The following is a 17384-nucleotide window of genomic DNA, read 5'->3' as shown; positions in this document are numbered from 1 at the left end:
TTGTTCTCCCTTGCCTCCCGGATCAACTGTGTCACCACTCCTGTATGCTCCAGGCACCCAGGCACTCCAGGTACTCCCCCCTTCTGGACAGAGGTGTCTATGTAGGCATTCTTCAAGAGGAACTCGGTAAGTCGTTGGGACAGGATCTTAAAGAAAATCTTGCTCTCAACGCTGAGCAGCGAGATTATACGAAACTGCTCGATGTTGCTGGAGTTCTCTTCTTTCGGGATCCAGACGCCCTCCGCGTATCTCCACTGAGCAGAGACTTTCCCTCTCCGCCAAATCACCTTCAAGATCTTCCACAGACGCTTGAGGAGCCGTGGACACTGCTTGTAGACCTTGTAGGGTACACCGCTGGGGCCGGGGACAGAACCAGATCTAGCAGCTTTCACAACTTCCTTAACCTCTGCCAGGGTGGGTTCATCACTGTTGAATTGGGACACTGGATCTGCTGGAGTCACCAGTGCCTCAGAAGGGCCAAGCTCTTGATCTCTTGAAGAGTCACTGAAGGTGGCATTGAGATGATGGTCAATCTCTTCTACAGGGCAAGCGAGGTGACCACTTCGCTTCTGGCCCAAAAGCCTCTTAGTGAAGGTGAAGGGGTTGCCTATGAAGGCGCTTCGCTTCCGTGCCTTTTCCTTTCCCCTCCTTCGGTGCCATTCGGCCCTCCTCAACGTGATGAGCTTCTTTCTTACGATGTTAGTGAGTTCTGACAGATGAGTTCTCTCCTCTTCCTTGGCTGCCTTAAACTGGCGTCTTAAGGATTTGAGTTCTTGCCTCAACTCGCTTATCTTGACTTCGCGCCGATTGAGTTTTGCTGGGTTTCTAGCTGCTCCTTGCTTCTGTTCCACTCCAAAACGCTCACCTCCTATGCTCATTATGAGGGAGCACATGGTTTGAAGTTTCTGGTCAGCGTCACCCTTCGAAATGGATTCCAGGGCTTCATCTACGTCCTCATCCAGCTTGGTCCACTCCTTGCTGTTAGCGACAGGCCACTTTACCCGGCGGTGTTCCGATTTTCTGCTTGGTGGGGGGAAACGTGTTGCTTGGAGGTTCCGGGTACTGTGGGGAGACTCCGGACCTGGCTCCTCCTCCGTCTGACCAGGTTCTGCAGCAGGCACAACAGGAACTGTTGCATCTGCTGCCGTTTCTGAGCGTCGCTTCACTTGTTCCCTCCCAAGGCAGGCCATCTTAGTCTGGTGGATCTTCAGACCTCTCGAGTTCTTGGAGACCTTGCCACATATGCAGACTGCGCTCGTAATCCGTTGTCCATTTGCTTGGGTCATAACCATTAAATCCGTCCTGTTGGGATGCTCATCTTCCCCCCCTCTCGGGCATCCCTGGGGGTATTTTCCTGTAGGGTTCTTCGTAGCAAGATTTGGGTGCCCCCTCGCGGGAGCTGTAGGTCAGGGGGCTGGCCTTCCCTACCCCGGTTGCCGTCTCTCCGGGCTGTCCACTGTCTCTCCAGTTGTCACCACTCTTTTCGTGGACGTCATCCAGCCTTTCCTGGAGGTCACTGGCTCAGCCAGATGTGATAGAACTTGAATACACCTCACGGTGATGCTTGGACACGTCATCAGTGATAAACCCGGGGTCATAGGGTGTTTCGGGTCTTTAATCATCAGACACCCTCGCCCGGGCGACCCAGCCGGGGGTGATCAGACCCCGGGCTGTGTCCAAGTAGCGCACCACGGATCCCCCCTACGGATCCACAGCCACCGGGAGGCCTTTTCTGCGGCCTCTAGGATGTTCTTGGTGGCTTTTCTCGACTGCAGTCCTCTAATGCCAAGGATTCTGAACACACGCTGTAGTGAGTGACCAGCAAAACATCTGCACCCAATCTCGACTGGTTCACAGCGGGCTCTCCAGCCGTTACTCCGACACTCTACAGTGAGCTCAGCGTATTTGGCCCTCTTTCGCTCATTTGCTTCGTCAATTCGCTCCTCCCAGGGAACAGTCAGCTCCAGTAGCACCACTTGCTTGGATGACTCCGATGTTAACACCATGTCTGGGCGGAGTGACGTGGAAGCGATATTGGCCGGGAACTTGAGTTGCCTTCCCAGGTCAACATGGAGCTGCCAGTCACGAGCGGTGGCCAGGAGCCCTCCTGAGAAGTTGGGCTGGCGGCTTGCCTTCTGTCCTGCTCTGATGAAGGTGATTGACTGCTTCGGGGCGGCCTGGGACTTGCTGTTTTGTATCGCTGCGCAGATAGAATCCGCCAGGGCTTTTAAAACTTGGTCGTGGCGCCAGCGATACCGCCCCTCCCCTAGTGCCTTTGGGCAACAGCTCAGGATGTGCTCCAAGGTGCCCCTCCTCTGGCACAGTTTACACTCCGGAGTGTCTGCTAGGCCCCAGATGTGCAGGTTGGCGGGGCATGGGAGGACATCGTACACAGACTACATATACATATATATATATATATATATATATATATACAGTTATACACACACAGACATATATATACTAACATATATATACATATATATACTAACACATATATATATATATATATATATATATATACATACACACACACACACTTCTGTGTATATACGTGTGCATGCGTGCGTGTATATATATATATATACACACACATATATATATATATATATGTATGTATGTATATATGTGTGTGTGTGTGTATCTGTGTATATATATATATATATATATATATATATATATATATATATATATATATATATATATATATATATATATATATATAATGTATATACTGTATATATATATAATATATATATATCTGTGTATATACTGTGTGTATATATATATATGTATATATATATATATATATATATATATATCTGTGTATATATATATATATATATATATATATATATATATATATCTGTGTATATATATATATATATATATATATATATATATATATATATATATATCTGTGTATATATATATATATATATATATATATATATATATATCTGTGTATATATATACATCTGTGTGTGTGTGTATATATATATATATATATATATATATATATATATATATATATATATATATATATATATATATATATATATATATATATATATATATATATATATTGTAAGTAGGTAAAGGCACCTGCATAATCTAAATAGGTCCAATTTAAAGGTTGTGTTTATTTAATTGCTGCATGCTCACTCTGGATTGACACTGAAGTATTCATTGATGTTGTTTATTGCTGCGGTTGCAGTTTGCCAAGCTCAATAACTTGCCCAAAATATTCAAAACACAAGTGCAAACTTTAAGAAACCTTGGATTGTTATGATTTGGAAACTATTTTAAGTGCAGAAATAAGTTCACCACTGGTCTATGGAGCCAGAACACTGCCATTGAATGTTGTTATTGAAACTTGGCCCTGCAGAAAAAGTTGCACCGACGCTGAAAAAAGTTTCGGTATTGTAAAATGTGGAACTGAAAAATGCGCTTAAAAAAATAGTGACAGTGTAAATAAATCTGAAGATTGGCATTGAAAAACATACAATACCAAAAAAAATCCTCAAAAAATATTGTTTTTTTTTAATGTCTGTTTTATTTTTCAATTCAACATTTCACAATACCAATACTGACAACTTTTACTTCAATGCCAAGTTGTTGTTTTTTCCAATGCCAAAACATACTGGCAGTGTTCTGGCTCCAAGATGTATTGGAACACATCATTTTCTGTGCTAAACTGGGCTTTATTTGGTTTTGTTTGCTGTCGTTGGTTTTACATTCTAGTTGTACTACAGGAGTACAAAGTATTCTATTTTTCTATGTATTATGTATTTTGTATAATCTTTTTCTATTAACCTATGCTGTTTAAATCATTATATGTATGTCTTATTTCTATTAAAATTACATCATATTATATTATCTTACATAATATTGTTCTTGTGCTAGTCCATCCATCCATCCATTTTCTACCGCTTGTCCCTTTTTGGGGTCGTTTGGTTAAATCAAGGACGTCAGGTTCTAAATGTCGTGCCATTTTATCTCAACTGCTATGACAATAAAGTAGCTTGAATCTTTGAATTAACACGTGACAACGATAAATCACCCTCGTATTTTCAACCCAATTGAATTTGAATTAAAGTTTTTAGTTTGTTCCTTTTAACGAACATCACAAGTTGACAGTTGCACAGTTCAACGTGTCCTAAAAGGAGAACACAAAGGCTAACAGTCTTTCATGTTCCTGGCTCCAATCAGGAGAAGCCGAGGTCCTGACTAAGGTCCAGGCCGGTCCTCTTTATCGAATGGCGGGCTCCCGTCTCTCCATTTCTTGCAACGTGAGCGGCTTCATCGATGTCAGCGTTCAAAAGGACTTTCAGTTCCGTGTGACCAAGCCAATCACGGCCAAAGAGCTGAACATCATCAGTACCAGCGACCCACAATTTGGCTACACCGTGTACCGAAACAGAGGTAACGACATCACCTTGTCGCATGTTACACCCAACTCTGTTCTCTTTGAGATACAAAGTCTTCGGAAAGACGACGAAGGGAAGTACAACTGTTTTGTGGTCAACCCGTACTCAGTTTACGAAGGAACCTACGATGCAACGACCGATGTGAAAGGTAACCTGCGGATGTTCTCATTGGGCTTTTACGGTTTTCTCCGAAACCTTTTTTAAATGATCTCATGTTTCCACAGTGATTGACAACTCCTTAAGTGTTTCATCAACTGACTTGACCAGGCTGAGCCATAACGAGGGTGAAGCGCTCACCCTGACATGCCGAGTCTCCAGCGACACCATCCAGCATACCCATCTGTCCGTAGCCTGGTATGTCCACAGGGAGAACCAGGACAACGCGCAGCTCATCTTGTCCCTGGATAGAGACTTCACGTTGAGGCCCGGTCAAGAGTTCCAAGGGCGCTACCAAGCCGGGTTCATCAGGTTGGATAAAGTCGGAGGGGCCACTTACAGGCTGACGATGGAACAACTGGAAGTGTCGGACCGTGGCCGGGTCTACTGCCAGGCCCAAGAGTGGATCCAGGATCCTGACCTCTCCTGGTACTCGCTCGCACTGAAGACTGCGGGGGAGACAACACTGGATGTCAAAGGAAGAGGTCAGGAAAGTTACACATGAACTCAACTTACCAGTTTAAATGGTTCTGTGACGGTGCTCTTAACTCGAAACACTTGTATCTCAAATCAGTGTCTCCTATTGACATGAATTGAAATCAATTTAATTGCTTGCCCCCCACCAAAAAAAAAACCGGCACAATAAAAATATAAATGCCTTTTTTAAAGAAAAACTAACCTTTTGATAATAAATATTGTATACAAACAATACAATAGAATGTACTACTAACAACTACAGTAGTTTTATGAAGTTATGTAAAAATAATGTTCAGCTTTTTCCTTGGAGAGCAAACTTTTACGGTATCTCTTACAGTTGTTTCTCCATCAAGCACACCATCAGCAGCTTTTCTATATTTTCATGGATAAATGTCCATATTATTTTAACATTCTTGGCTGGTAGTAGCGACTCATTCTGCTTCAGTATGGTGCAGACAAGGGTTGTATAGTATAGCACCGCGATACTAATGAATCATATTCGGTACTATACTGCCTCTGAAAAGTATAGGGCTATATAAGTAAACTTTGATTGATTGATTGATTGGTTGTGGCTTGTGCAGACCTTTGAGACATTTGTGATTAAGGGCTTTGATTGATTGATTGATTGATTGATCACGCACCCCATGTGAAAACATCCTCCCAACACTATCAGTAAATTATTATCGTGTGCAGTTGTTTTGTAAGCAGTTAAGAATTACCTCTAACTCTCTAAAAACTATTTGTCTGCACACAAGAGTCCATTACTAATATTTGAAGAAGACATTAGTAACTAACTCGCCTTCCTCCAACTGTGAGGTTGATAGTCGACTGAGACTCCTCCGAAATCGAATTGTCGAATCAGCTCACCATCAATAAGTTTGATCATTTTATTTGGCTTATGCGAATAAGCTAACCTTGCATGATGTTACTGTTTAAATGCGCTGAAATTGTTGTCCTACATTTTGCCTCAGTTACTTTGCAAAGCGATTAATCAACAATCAATTCAACTTAAGATTCTTAACAATCAAAAAAAATGTATTTGGGGTTTCAAACGTTGACATATTGATAAGTAGGAATGGTTCTACGACTGAACCCTGAGGCATACCATTAAGTTCCACTTGCACAGTAAGTAGTAGTACCCATTTGGCTGTGCATGCTTGGAACTATAGATGGACAGAACAGGTTCTAATAAAGAGAATAGTCACCAATGGAAACATGTCCATAGTGAGTAGAGTCATGATATGCCAGCTACTATTTTAGCACTTCTTGGTCACGGAACCTTTTTGACAGCATTTGTGCTTTGTTCTTTGTCTTTTTGTGTCTGTGGCTGAGCAGAGTTGGTCCCAGACAAGTCCTCTGTGGTGGTGGTGAGATTGTCTGCACAGCAGTTGTCTCTGCGGGAGGGGCAGGAGCTCCTCCTGACCTGCAGTGTTGACACGCAGAACCTGGAGGAAAAGTTTTTCTCTGTAGCTTGGCACCGCGCAGGTGTGGAGATGGCTCGAATCGGTCCCACGGGGGTTCTGTCTGTGAGACCTGAGTACAGTTGGCGAGAGAAACAAGGAGAGCTCAGAGCCAGCAGGATTGGGGACGGAGATTACCGTCTCGTATTGCAGCCCGTTAGCACTGACGACCAGGGAGAGTACATGTGCAGAGTGTGGCCCCAAGAAAGAGGACAACGTGGCGCCTTTGTGCAAGGAGCTGCCCAAGACTCCATCTCTCTGCAAGCTAGCATCTCTGCTACAGGTCAGCTTATTATTAACAAAATGCATGTTGCTGTATGTATACTTTTGACCCAGCAGATTTGGTCCCATTTTCAGTAGACTCATTATAAATAGGGATGTCCGATAATGGCTTTTTGCCGATATCCGATATTCCGATATTGTCCAACTCTTTAATTACCGATACCGATATCAACCGATATATGCAGTCGTGGAATTAACACATTATTATGCCTAATTTGGACAACCAGGTATGGTGAAGATAAGGTACTTTAAAAAAAAAAAGTAAAATAAGATAAATAAATTAAAAACATTTCCTTGAATAAAAAAGAAAGTACAACAATATAAAAACAGTTACATAGAAACTAGTTATGAATGAAAATTAGTAAAATTAACTGTTAAAGCTTAGTACTATTAGTGGACCAGCAGCACGCACAATCATGTGTGCTTACGGACTGTATCCCTTGCAGACTGTAATGATATATATTGATATATAATGTAGGAACCAGAATATTAATAACAGAAAGAAACAACCCTTTTGTGTGAATGAGTGTAAATGGGGGAGGGAGGTTTTTTGGGTTGGTGCACTAATTGTAAGTGTATCTTGTGTTTTTTATGTTGATTTAATAAAAAAAACAAAAAACGATACCGATAATAAAAAAAACGATACCGATAATTTCCGATATTACATTTTAACGCATATATCGGACATCTCTAATAATAAATTCATAAAAGAACCAAACTTCATGAAGGTTTTTTGTGACCAACAAGTATGTGCTCCAAATGGGTTGGTAAATGGGTTTTACTTGTATAGCGCTTTTCTACCTTTCTAAGGAACTCCAAGTGCTTTGACACTATTTCCACATTCACCCATTCACACACACACATTCACACACTGATGGCGGGAGCTGCCATGCACGGCGCTAACCAGGACCCTTCAGGAGCAAGGGTGAAGTGTCTTGCTCAAGGACACAACGGACGTGACTAGGATGGTAGAAGGTGGGGATTGAACCAGTAATCCTCAGATTGCTGGCACGGCCACTCTCCCAACTTCGCCACGCCCTCCCCAATCACTCTATCACAAAAATATAAGAGTTGTAGAAATTATTGGAAACTCAAGACAGCCATGACATTATGTTCTTTACAAGTGTATGTAAACCTTTGACCATGACTGTACATGTGTGTATAGAAATGTCACTTACCAGTGTTTCCTAACCATAGAACTGGGGCCCATTGTTTGGCCGCGAGCGCCCCCCTAGAGGGCCACTAAATGTCTGTTTTGCAGCTGTGGTCCGCAGCGGTACCCAGTTATAATACACTTTTCCACCACTGGTAGCAGTAATGATAATCTGAAACAAACAGAAGAAGTCTGAAGCTAAAGTCATAAAGAAGTTTCATAGCACAAAAATTATGACTAAAGTGGGGAAGCTGTGTTTTCATTGACGAAATATTTGAGAAACATATATGCCATTATTATTTCTTATTAATTTAGCACTGTATATAAACGTATCAGGGTTTTTATTTTTGTTATCAGCCTGACAAAAACGTTGGTAATAATCTTTGTGATTAAGACATGCTTTCATATCTTTTGACAATGTTTATTTTGTTCAACTGTAACCAGGTTAAATATAATTTTTGAATACAATTAAAATCAAGAGTAACATGACTAATTCATTGGTAATGTTTGAGTGGGCCCCAAGCTCCTCTGTAGTGGACAAGGTGGGCCCCGAGGTTAAAAAGGTTAGGAACCCCTGCTCTAAACAATTCACAGCATGTCAAGTACATGTCAAAACAACAGGTGGCGCTAAAACCCCAAAACTATAAGGCAATTTCTGACAAGAGGCACAATAACAACCACTGTAAATCCAGCAAAACCTAAATGACATTGTCAGGTTCAAACACTGATGACATATATTAAACAGGACAAGAAGCAAAGAATTAAACAGAGACAGAATTCAATTTGGCTCAGTGAGGAGAAACGTGTACATCTGTACCCTTGTACAGTGTCATCACGCTCTGCCAAAAGATTGCATGCCTCCTTATTTTATTTGGACCTTCCCTGACCACATGGCAACAGCTGCTTCCAAAGGGACGGGGTCGCAAACAGCCATCGGCTTTGATTACAAAACAGTTCAAAAGAAAAGGTCGGTTCAAAAAGAGGTCGTAAAAGAGTTAAAAAAGAGGTCGAAAAAAGTTAAAAAAGGGGTTCGTAAAAGAGTTCAAAAAGAGGTTCGTAAAAGAGTTCGAAAAAGCGGTGCCTGGAGGGGAGTCAGGCCCTGCTTCCTCTCCGCTTTGTAGTTCTTGAGTCACGACAATATATTTCTGTTGATTACAATACATGAAAGAAACAGAACACCTTCATGTTGCTTTCCATCCTACACAGTGGAGTTTTACAAGCCTTCTTCTTGGTAGGTTCAAAGACATATTTTTGCTTCTCGCTGGGAACTCATTGAAACACAAAGTTTTTGTGATAACTTAGATACAATTATTCTAACAGACACATAAAATGATTCCATTCCTGTCCTGCAGGTGATTTAGTAACAAATACAAACTGGATTGATCAAATTGAATACAAAAAAGTGTACACTGTGTAGTTCACCATTTTATCACAGTGTTGAAGCATAATAATATACATACTAATAATATACGACAAATATACCTCACCAGATTGTTGTAGCTCAACTTTAAACCCACCGTTAACAATTTTAACAAACTAGTGAACTTTATGACATATATAGAGCTTGCTTGCCTGTCAAGAATGTTTAGAATGCGTAGCTCAGTAGGTGTGACGCTTATCGCTAAAGTGAGAGACGTGGGTTTGATCCTCGACAAGCGATGAACATGCAGAGAAACTTGTGGTTGCATTTTGCAAAAGTTGACACAGCCTGCAGGTTCCAGCGAGCCGCAAAAAGGTTTTGAATTATTCTGACCAAACAAGGAAGTGTTTTTGTCAGATGCAGAAAATTTGCATGCACAGACCACAGAAGGACGGATCAACCTACCCCCATTAAACACACACACACACACACACACACACACACACACACACACACACACACACACACACACACACACACACACACACACACACACACACACACACACACACACACACACACACACACACACACACACACACAGGTGTCTGCATGATTAACTACATACATGCATCCTTCCATTTTCTACCTCTTGTACAGCAGATATGGGCATCTCCATCAAAAATATGATTTGCTTGAGTGGCTGTACAGGACAGATATACTAAATGTAAATATGTGTATATATATATATATTAATATACGTTAGGTCAGGAAAAAACACAAAGGCTACTTTATCCTTACAAGCCTGATTCCCCTGAAGAGCAAAGAAACCTGCAAAACAGGCTTGAAGGGATGAAATAGCCTCTATGAAATATTCCGCTCTATCCCGGTATTGAGCACTGTATAAAGGATAAACCACAGAAACCTTGACTATATATACACAGTCACGATCAAAAGTTTACATACACTTGTAAAGATCATAATGTCATGGCTGTGTTGAGTTTCCAATACTGTCTACAAATCTTATTTTTTTGTGATAGAGTGATTGGAGCACATACTTGTTTGTGCTCCAATCACTCTATCACAAAAAAATAAGAGTTTTTTTAAATTGATTTTTGATTTTTCTGAATCGATTAAGAATTGTTACAAATAAGAATCGTGATTCAAATTGAAAATCGATGTATTAATTTTTTTGGACACCCCAGTAATCAATGGGGACTTTTTTGTCCCCATGATACTACACTGCTTTAAAGTTTAGAGTCCAACTCGATAAAACATATAACAATGGATCAAAATGTATTTTATTACTAATCTTACGTATATTTAGGCCTGATGTTGGAAAGGGGGCGCTCCAAGTCCAGTTAGTTACTGAATTAGTTTTATCAACTACTCAAAAACGAATTGATAATTTTCAGGTTAAAAAAATTCATGAAGAGAACTTAATAGTAAAATGTTGGTCATCTGGACGTAATGGGTACTTTAAGGCTGTTGGCTGTAGACAACCTCCTGATGTAGTTGTTCTCCACAAATGGGGGTGGTCAGCCTTCAAAATGGACAAAAACAGCCCCCATAAGACTCCATACACCATTTATTTGGGCTAATACCTCTGAACTGTCTTTCTCTCCCATAGAGAGTGACCTCAGCCTGACCTGCACTCCTGCCCTGATAACAAACATCAACAGTGACATAACCATAAAATGCTCTGTTGCGTCATCTCGCCCTGGATTGTCCCGCTACGCCGTCACCTGGATTCTCCAGAAACCGGCCCAAAATGTCATCATTGCCAGCTCCGATCGAGACGCCTCAGTAAAGTTTGGGCCCACGGTGAATGTGGTCCACGGCCAACGGATCAGCGTCCGACGTACTGAGGGTCCTAGTTTTGAGTTGACCATTCGAGATACTGAGACCTCAGACCAAGGTGCGTACGTCTGCGAGGTCGTGGAGTGGCTGCAAAATTCTCGTGGCAAATGGCACCGCCTCACCTCGGCCTACGGAAGCACACAGCTGACACTCAGTAAACCTGGTGAGATCTTGAATGCAACCACACTATTTTCTTCTGAATCATCTAAGATTTCTTCTTCTTCCAGTCAATGATCTGCGTTTGGATACCACGGAGACATGGCTCTCTGCAAGGGAAGGAGACGAAGTGCAGCTCAAGTGTGACCTGATTACAGAAACCTCTGGTCCTCCTCTTTTCTACCAACTCACTTGGTTCTACACCGGGCGTGGTTCTCCGGCCGTGAACAACCAGCTACTCGAGCTTGATCGCAGTGGCATGCTGCGGTACCCTAGAAACGAGGGGCTTCACGGCCTGCAGAGGAGGCTGCGTCTCTCTAGACACAAGCCGAGCAGCTTTGGCCTCGAGATTCAAAGGGTCCATGAGCGGGATAGTGGCACCTACCATTGTCGGGTGGAGCAATACCAGCTTGGACTTCACGGTCAATGGCAGCAGAAGGCTTCAGTCGACGGTGTTCCAATTATGTTGTCTGTAAATGTTACAGGTGTGTTGACCATTTGTACCACTATATTCTGTTCCGAGTCCCAGGCTGGAGTCTTTTATCCTTTTTCTTTTCTGTTGGCAGACAACAACTTGTCCATCATACAGAAAGAGTTGGAGTTTAATGTGAGCACGGAGCAGAATTTTACCATCCCCTGTCATGTCGGCTCCCGGTCCAGCCAGGAATCCAAGTTCCAGGTCACCTGGTTTTGGCAGGAGGAGAGCCACAGCACACGCTATCCTCTGTTTACATCCTATCGCAACTCCACCTTACACGATAGGGCAGGGTGGGGTGAGAGACTCAGACGAATATTCGGCCATGATTCGCCCAACCATTTTGCGCTCACCGTGTCAAAGCCGACCCTTGCAGAGAGTGGCCTTTATTCCTGTGAGGTCCAAGAGTGGCTGCCTACTCTCTCCCACGGCTGGAGGAAGGTGGGGGTGGAAAATTCAGGCTATTCAACTGTCACCGTCTATTCACAAGGTACGTCGTGTGAGACTTTTGTTTTTGTTCACATTTGCTATGGCGAATCGGCAGGAATCCATCCACAGTTGTGATATGTCAAGATGCTGATCAAATAGCACGATTATATCATTAAATAATTCCACCTTTTATAGACATGCTTTATAGACATTAGAGCTCTTTTTGTAACCACTTCAAGGTACACCATCAATGTCGGGTCTACTGTTAAGGATGAAAATAGTAATGATGGTGGATAGAGATAAATATCAGAAGTAATATTGACATAAAATTGATACAAATATGAAAAACAACAATGAAATACTAAAATTAATATACAAATGTAATAGTAGAAAATAATAACAGTGATGACAATAACTGAGGATGGGTACCGAATTCAGTACTTTTAAAGGTACTGTCCAAAATTTTGTCGCTACCACTAGGTAATGATTCACGTAAAATCAAACGATGACATATTTTGATACCTTTGTTGCTTGTGACGTCACATCCGGTTGCAGACTAAGCGCTGGCTCAAACAAGCACTCAGAGCGGGCTCAGCCAAACTGTCTCTTAGTAATGTCACAATTTTCATCCATCCATCCATCTTCTTCCGCTTATTCGAGGTCGGGTTGCCCCGACTTCCCTCTCCCCAGCCACTTCATCCAGCTCCTCCCGGGGGATCCCGAGGCGTTCCCAGGCCAGCCGAGAGGCATATTGTCCCCAAAGTCCTGGGTCTTCCCCATGGCCTCCTATCGGTCGGACGTGCCCTGAACACCTCCGTCTGGGTGGCATTCTGACCAGATGCCTGAACCACCTCATCTGGCTCCTCTCAATGTGGAGGAGCTTTACTCTGAGCTCCTCTCGGATGACAGTGCTTCTCACCCTATCTGTAAGGGAGAGCCTCGCCACCCGACGGACTCATTTCGGTCGCTTGTACCTGTGATCTTGTCCTTTCGGTCATAACCCAAAACTCAGGACCATAGGTGAGGATGGGAACGTAGATTGACCAGTAAATTGAGAGTTTCGCTTCACCACGACGGACCGATGCAGGGTCCACATCACTGAAGATGCCACACCGATCCTCCTGTCAATCTCGCAATCCACTCTTCCCTCACTCGTGAACAAGACTCCAAGGTACTTAAACTCCTCCACTTGGGGCAAGATTTCTCCCCAACCCGGAAATGACACTCCCCCCTTTTCCGGGCTAGAACCTTGGACTCGGACTTGGAGGTGCTGATTCTCATCCCAGTCGCTTCACACTCTGCTGCGAACCGATCCAATGAGAGCTGAAGATCCTGGCCTGTCACAATTATCAATACCAAAAAAGCAAGAAAAAGGCACTCAAAAGTACAGTAAAGCTCCACTCTGCTAAATACGCCAGCTTGATGTTACTTTAAATTGGATTTGCTGTAGACATGCTATTGATTAGCATTAGCAATTTTACATGGAGATTTAAAGACCTCCAAATTCGGTAATGAAAACTACAACTAAGAGGCACGTTACAATCAAACAGCTTGTGTGTAATAAAAAAAGTACAATACTTAGAGTATCAACACTTTGTGGGGCTCAACATAGAACTAAACTTGCACATTCAGCTTAATGGCAAAGACTACTTCTTAGCAGGGCAAAACACTGTCGTTTTTACACCACTGCCATCCAACGTCTTGGAATTGCAACTGCATGTCTAATATATAATTCTTGCATATGAAACTCAGAAATGTATTAAGAAAACAAGATATAAAAATGCGACAGAACAATTCTTATAATCAGCTTAAATATTACACTAAAATTAGATTGCATTATTAAGCAGTTTACATTTATTAACACAAACAAAAGTACAGAGAATTGGTACCGTATCGGTTCAAATGTGTACGTTACCCATCCCTAACAATTTTTATGGATTTTTATTTACTATACATGCTAAAATATACATTTACTTTTCTTTCTTTCTATACCTTTTTTTATTTGTTTTACTTTTAATATTTTCATCATCTTAAAAGCTTATTGTGGACAAGTGTTGCAAATTAGTGCAAGTGTTCAAACTCTTAAACAATGCATCTGGTCTGTCCAATGTAACTGTGATGTAAACATTAAACAAACAATAAGTAAATAAATAAAAATGTAATTCAAACATCTTATGTTACTGTATATTATTAAGGAATGTAATTAATTTGATTTTTTTTTAAATAATACATGCACGAAAACTACTGGATGTTTTGTATATGCGGTTTGCAAAAATGTACCGTAAATTATTGATTTATAGTTTATATAGTTTATTATTTTTACCTAAAACATGAAGAAGTTGAAAGCAGGTGATAATGTGGAGTGCATGAGAAAGGGTAAAGGAAGATGTTTGATTATGTATTAACAAGTGGATTGCACAAAAAAGCAGCAACAGAACCATACTTGCCAACCCTCCCGATTTTTCCGGGAGACTCACGAATTTCAGTGCCCCTCCCGAAAATCTCCCGGGGCAAACATTCTCCCGAATTTCTCCCGATTTTCACCCGGACAACAATATCAAGGGCGTGCCGTGATGGCACTGCCTTTAGCGTCCTCTACAACCTGTCGACGCGTTCACTTTTTCACCATACAAAGAGCGTGCCGGCCCAGTCACATGTTGTATGCGGCTTCTGCATACACACGAAAGTGACTGTAAGACGTACTTGATCAACAGCCGTACAGGTCACACTGAGGGTTGCCGTATAAACGACTTTAACACTGTTACAAATATGCGCCACACTGTGAACCCACACCAAACAAGAATGACAAACACATTTCGGGAGAACATCCGCACCATAACACAACATAAACACAACAGAACAAATACCCAGAATCCCTTGCCTCCCTAACTCTTCTGGGCTACCCCCGCTACCACTAAACCACGCCCCCAACCCCGCCCACCTAACCCCTCCCCCAATCTCCCGAATTTGAAAGTCTCAAGGTTGACAAGCATGAACAGAACCAACGTTGTAATTTAGCAGAAAGGCGCCAAGTCAACATCAATCAGCGCTGATGAGTTACAATACAACAGGTGTAACAAAAATAGTACAGCTAACATTTTAAAGTGCATGCCAAGGTAGATAAAAGCTGAACACTTCAAATGCAGCCACTGGCATTGTGTGGAAGTATAAAAGTAGGTTACCTACAGCCACAGCTGTTAATGCCAATCATTTATTGGCCCGGCGCTAATTATAATAGAAACCCTGGCGGTTATTTGCTTTTTCAGACCATGCACCTGCGACTAGAGGAGACTTGAAAAGTTGTTTATCACTATATTGTGTAGAGCAGGGGTGTCCAAAGTGCGGCCCGGGGGCCATTTGCGGCCCGCAGGTCATTTTTAACGGCCCCGTGGCACATTCTAAAAATACGATAAAAAAATTAATTAAAAAAACATAAAAAGTGGTATAAAAGAGCAAACAGGTGAAATATAACAAGAACACGTTGTAATGTTTACTCTAATAACACAAATCTGCCATGCAGGCTGTTTTTTTCTTTAAAAAAAAATAATGAATCAAAATCAATGTCATTATGAATTATTGACCTATTCAAGGCTCCAATTACGTCACATTAAATATTCTACCTTGAGATATTCTTTGTTTTGTTTTTTAAAAAGAAGGGCCTAAAACGAACCAACAAAAAACATTAACAACAATAAAACTTATAATTGACGGATAGATCTGAAGCTGATCTCAAGATGATTGTGTTAAAAGTAAACAGTAAAAATAATTTATTTTGTAACACTTTAATTAGTAGGACCCTTTTGGATCCCCCAATAATTTTAGTGGGATTTGTTTTGTGTGTGTCATTGCTCAAAAAAGAATAATGAATTAAAATCAATGTTGTTATGAGTTATTGACCTTTTTAGGGCTCCAATTATTTTATCATCGCAAATATTCCACTTTAAAATTTCATTGGGGGAAAATATTGCATATTTGGTGTTTTTTCCATTAAAAAAAAACAGGGTTTTCTCTGACAAAAAGGGCATACAACTTAAATGTTTAAAAACGTTATATTATATATTTTTGACCAAAACCCTTTGGGTTCACCGGGATCAAACCTGAGTGGAGGCCTAAATGTATATATATTTTTATACATATATTGTATTGGTTTTTAAAATAAAAAATATCAAAATGGCCCCCGCTTGCTTTGATTTTTCAGTGTGCGGCCCTTGGTGGAAAAAGTTTGGGCACCCCTGGTGTAGAGTGTGTATCTAATTAATCAGCTTCTTGATGCATTGCATGTATGGAATGTTGCATGTTTCTTGCACTGACTGTCCTTTGCTCTCATTGCAGGCCAGAATGACCCTCTCTCTGGATGTTATTCCGGCATGTTGATCTGTGTTTTTGTGGCCATTGTTCTGTGCTTCTTGCTGGTCATATTTGTGTTGGTGCTCAAGCTGAAGCGTGCCAAGGCCTCAAGCAAGAAGTCAGGTCAGTCTTTGTGGAAGGAGCAACATCACTTGAAGCAAAGGACTGAGGAATTATAATTTGATTGAAAAAGGCCTGCACCTTTATCCAGATCTGCACCAAACTTAACCTGATACAAGGTTTTGTACTAATCCGTTGTTTTGATGTCATAATGCTAACGCAAAAGTCCTTTAAAGCATAACCTGCAGTTAAATTCCGCTTTCGTTATATTATTTGTGCTATTTTGACATAAAACAAATCTACTTCATTAAGTTGCATATCTCATATATATACTGAAATACAATATTTTTTTTTGTAAAAATAAATACTTAAATATCTGCTTGTCACCTTAATTTAGTTTTTATTGACGTCCAGCATCAGACCTTCTCCTCCATTACATTGTGTTTGCATACATCAATAAATCAATCAATCAAAGTTTACTTATATAGCTCTTAATCACAAATGTCTCAAAGGGCTGCACAAGCCACAACGACATCCTCAGCTCAGATCCAGTCCATAGTGGGGCCAGCAGGGGATCATCTTGCAAGTAGACAAGTCAGTAGGAGAGTGGCCCAATTTGGAACAGCCAGCGCCTCATCTGTGGTCACCTGATAAACTCTCCACGCAGGAGAGGGGCACAGGGCAGAAAAGAGAGACGGCAGGTCAAGTGGTCTAAAAAGGGGTCTATTTAAAGACTAGA

The 17384-nt window shown here is 41.5% G+C and overlaps 1 protein-coding gene across 1 annotated transcript in view; it reads left to right on the top strand.

The window, feature by feature from the left end:
* Nucleotides 1-16964, top strand: part of LOC133664467 (immunoglobulin superfamily member 3-like) — a 20187-nt gene extending 3223 nt beyond the window's left edge. Inside the window, exons 2-8 of the mRNA XM_062069110.1 lie at nt 4213-4578; nt 4655-5071; nt 6399-6806; nt 10949-11341; nt 11406-11819; nt 11901-12299; nt 16571-16964. Of these exons, the coding sequence (XP_061925094.1) occupies nt 4213-4578; nt 4655-5071; nt 6399-6806; nt 10949-11341; nt 11406-11819; nt 11901-12299; nt 16571-16764 (2591 nt within the window). The 3' untranslated portion in view covers nt 16765-16964. The remainder of the gene's footprint in view (nt 1-4212; nt 4579-4654; nt 5072-6398; nt 6807-10948; nt 11342-11405; nt 11820-11900; nt 12300-16570) is intronic.
* Nucleotides 16965-17384: the final 420 nt, after the last annotated feature.

The sequence above is a fragment of the Entelurus aequoreus genome, linkage group LG14 (assembly GCF_033978785.1).
Source record: "Entelurus aequoreus isolate RoL-2023_Sb linkage group LG14, RoL_Eaeq_v1.1, whole genome shotgun sequence".
Taxonomy (NCBI): Eukaryota; Metazoa; Chordata; class Actinopteri; order Syngnathiformes; family Syngnathidae; genus Entelurus; species Entelurus aequoreus.
The sequence above is the reverse complement of the archived record's forward strand: the minus strand, read 5'-3'. Positions and strand labels throughout refer to the sequence as shown.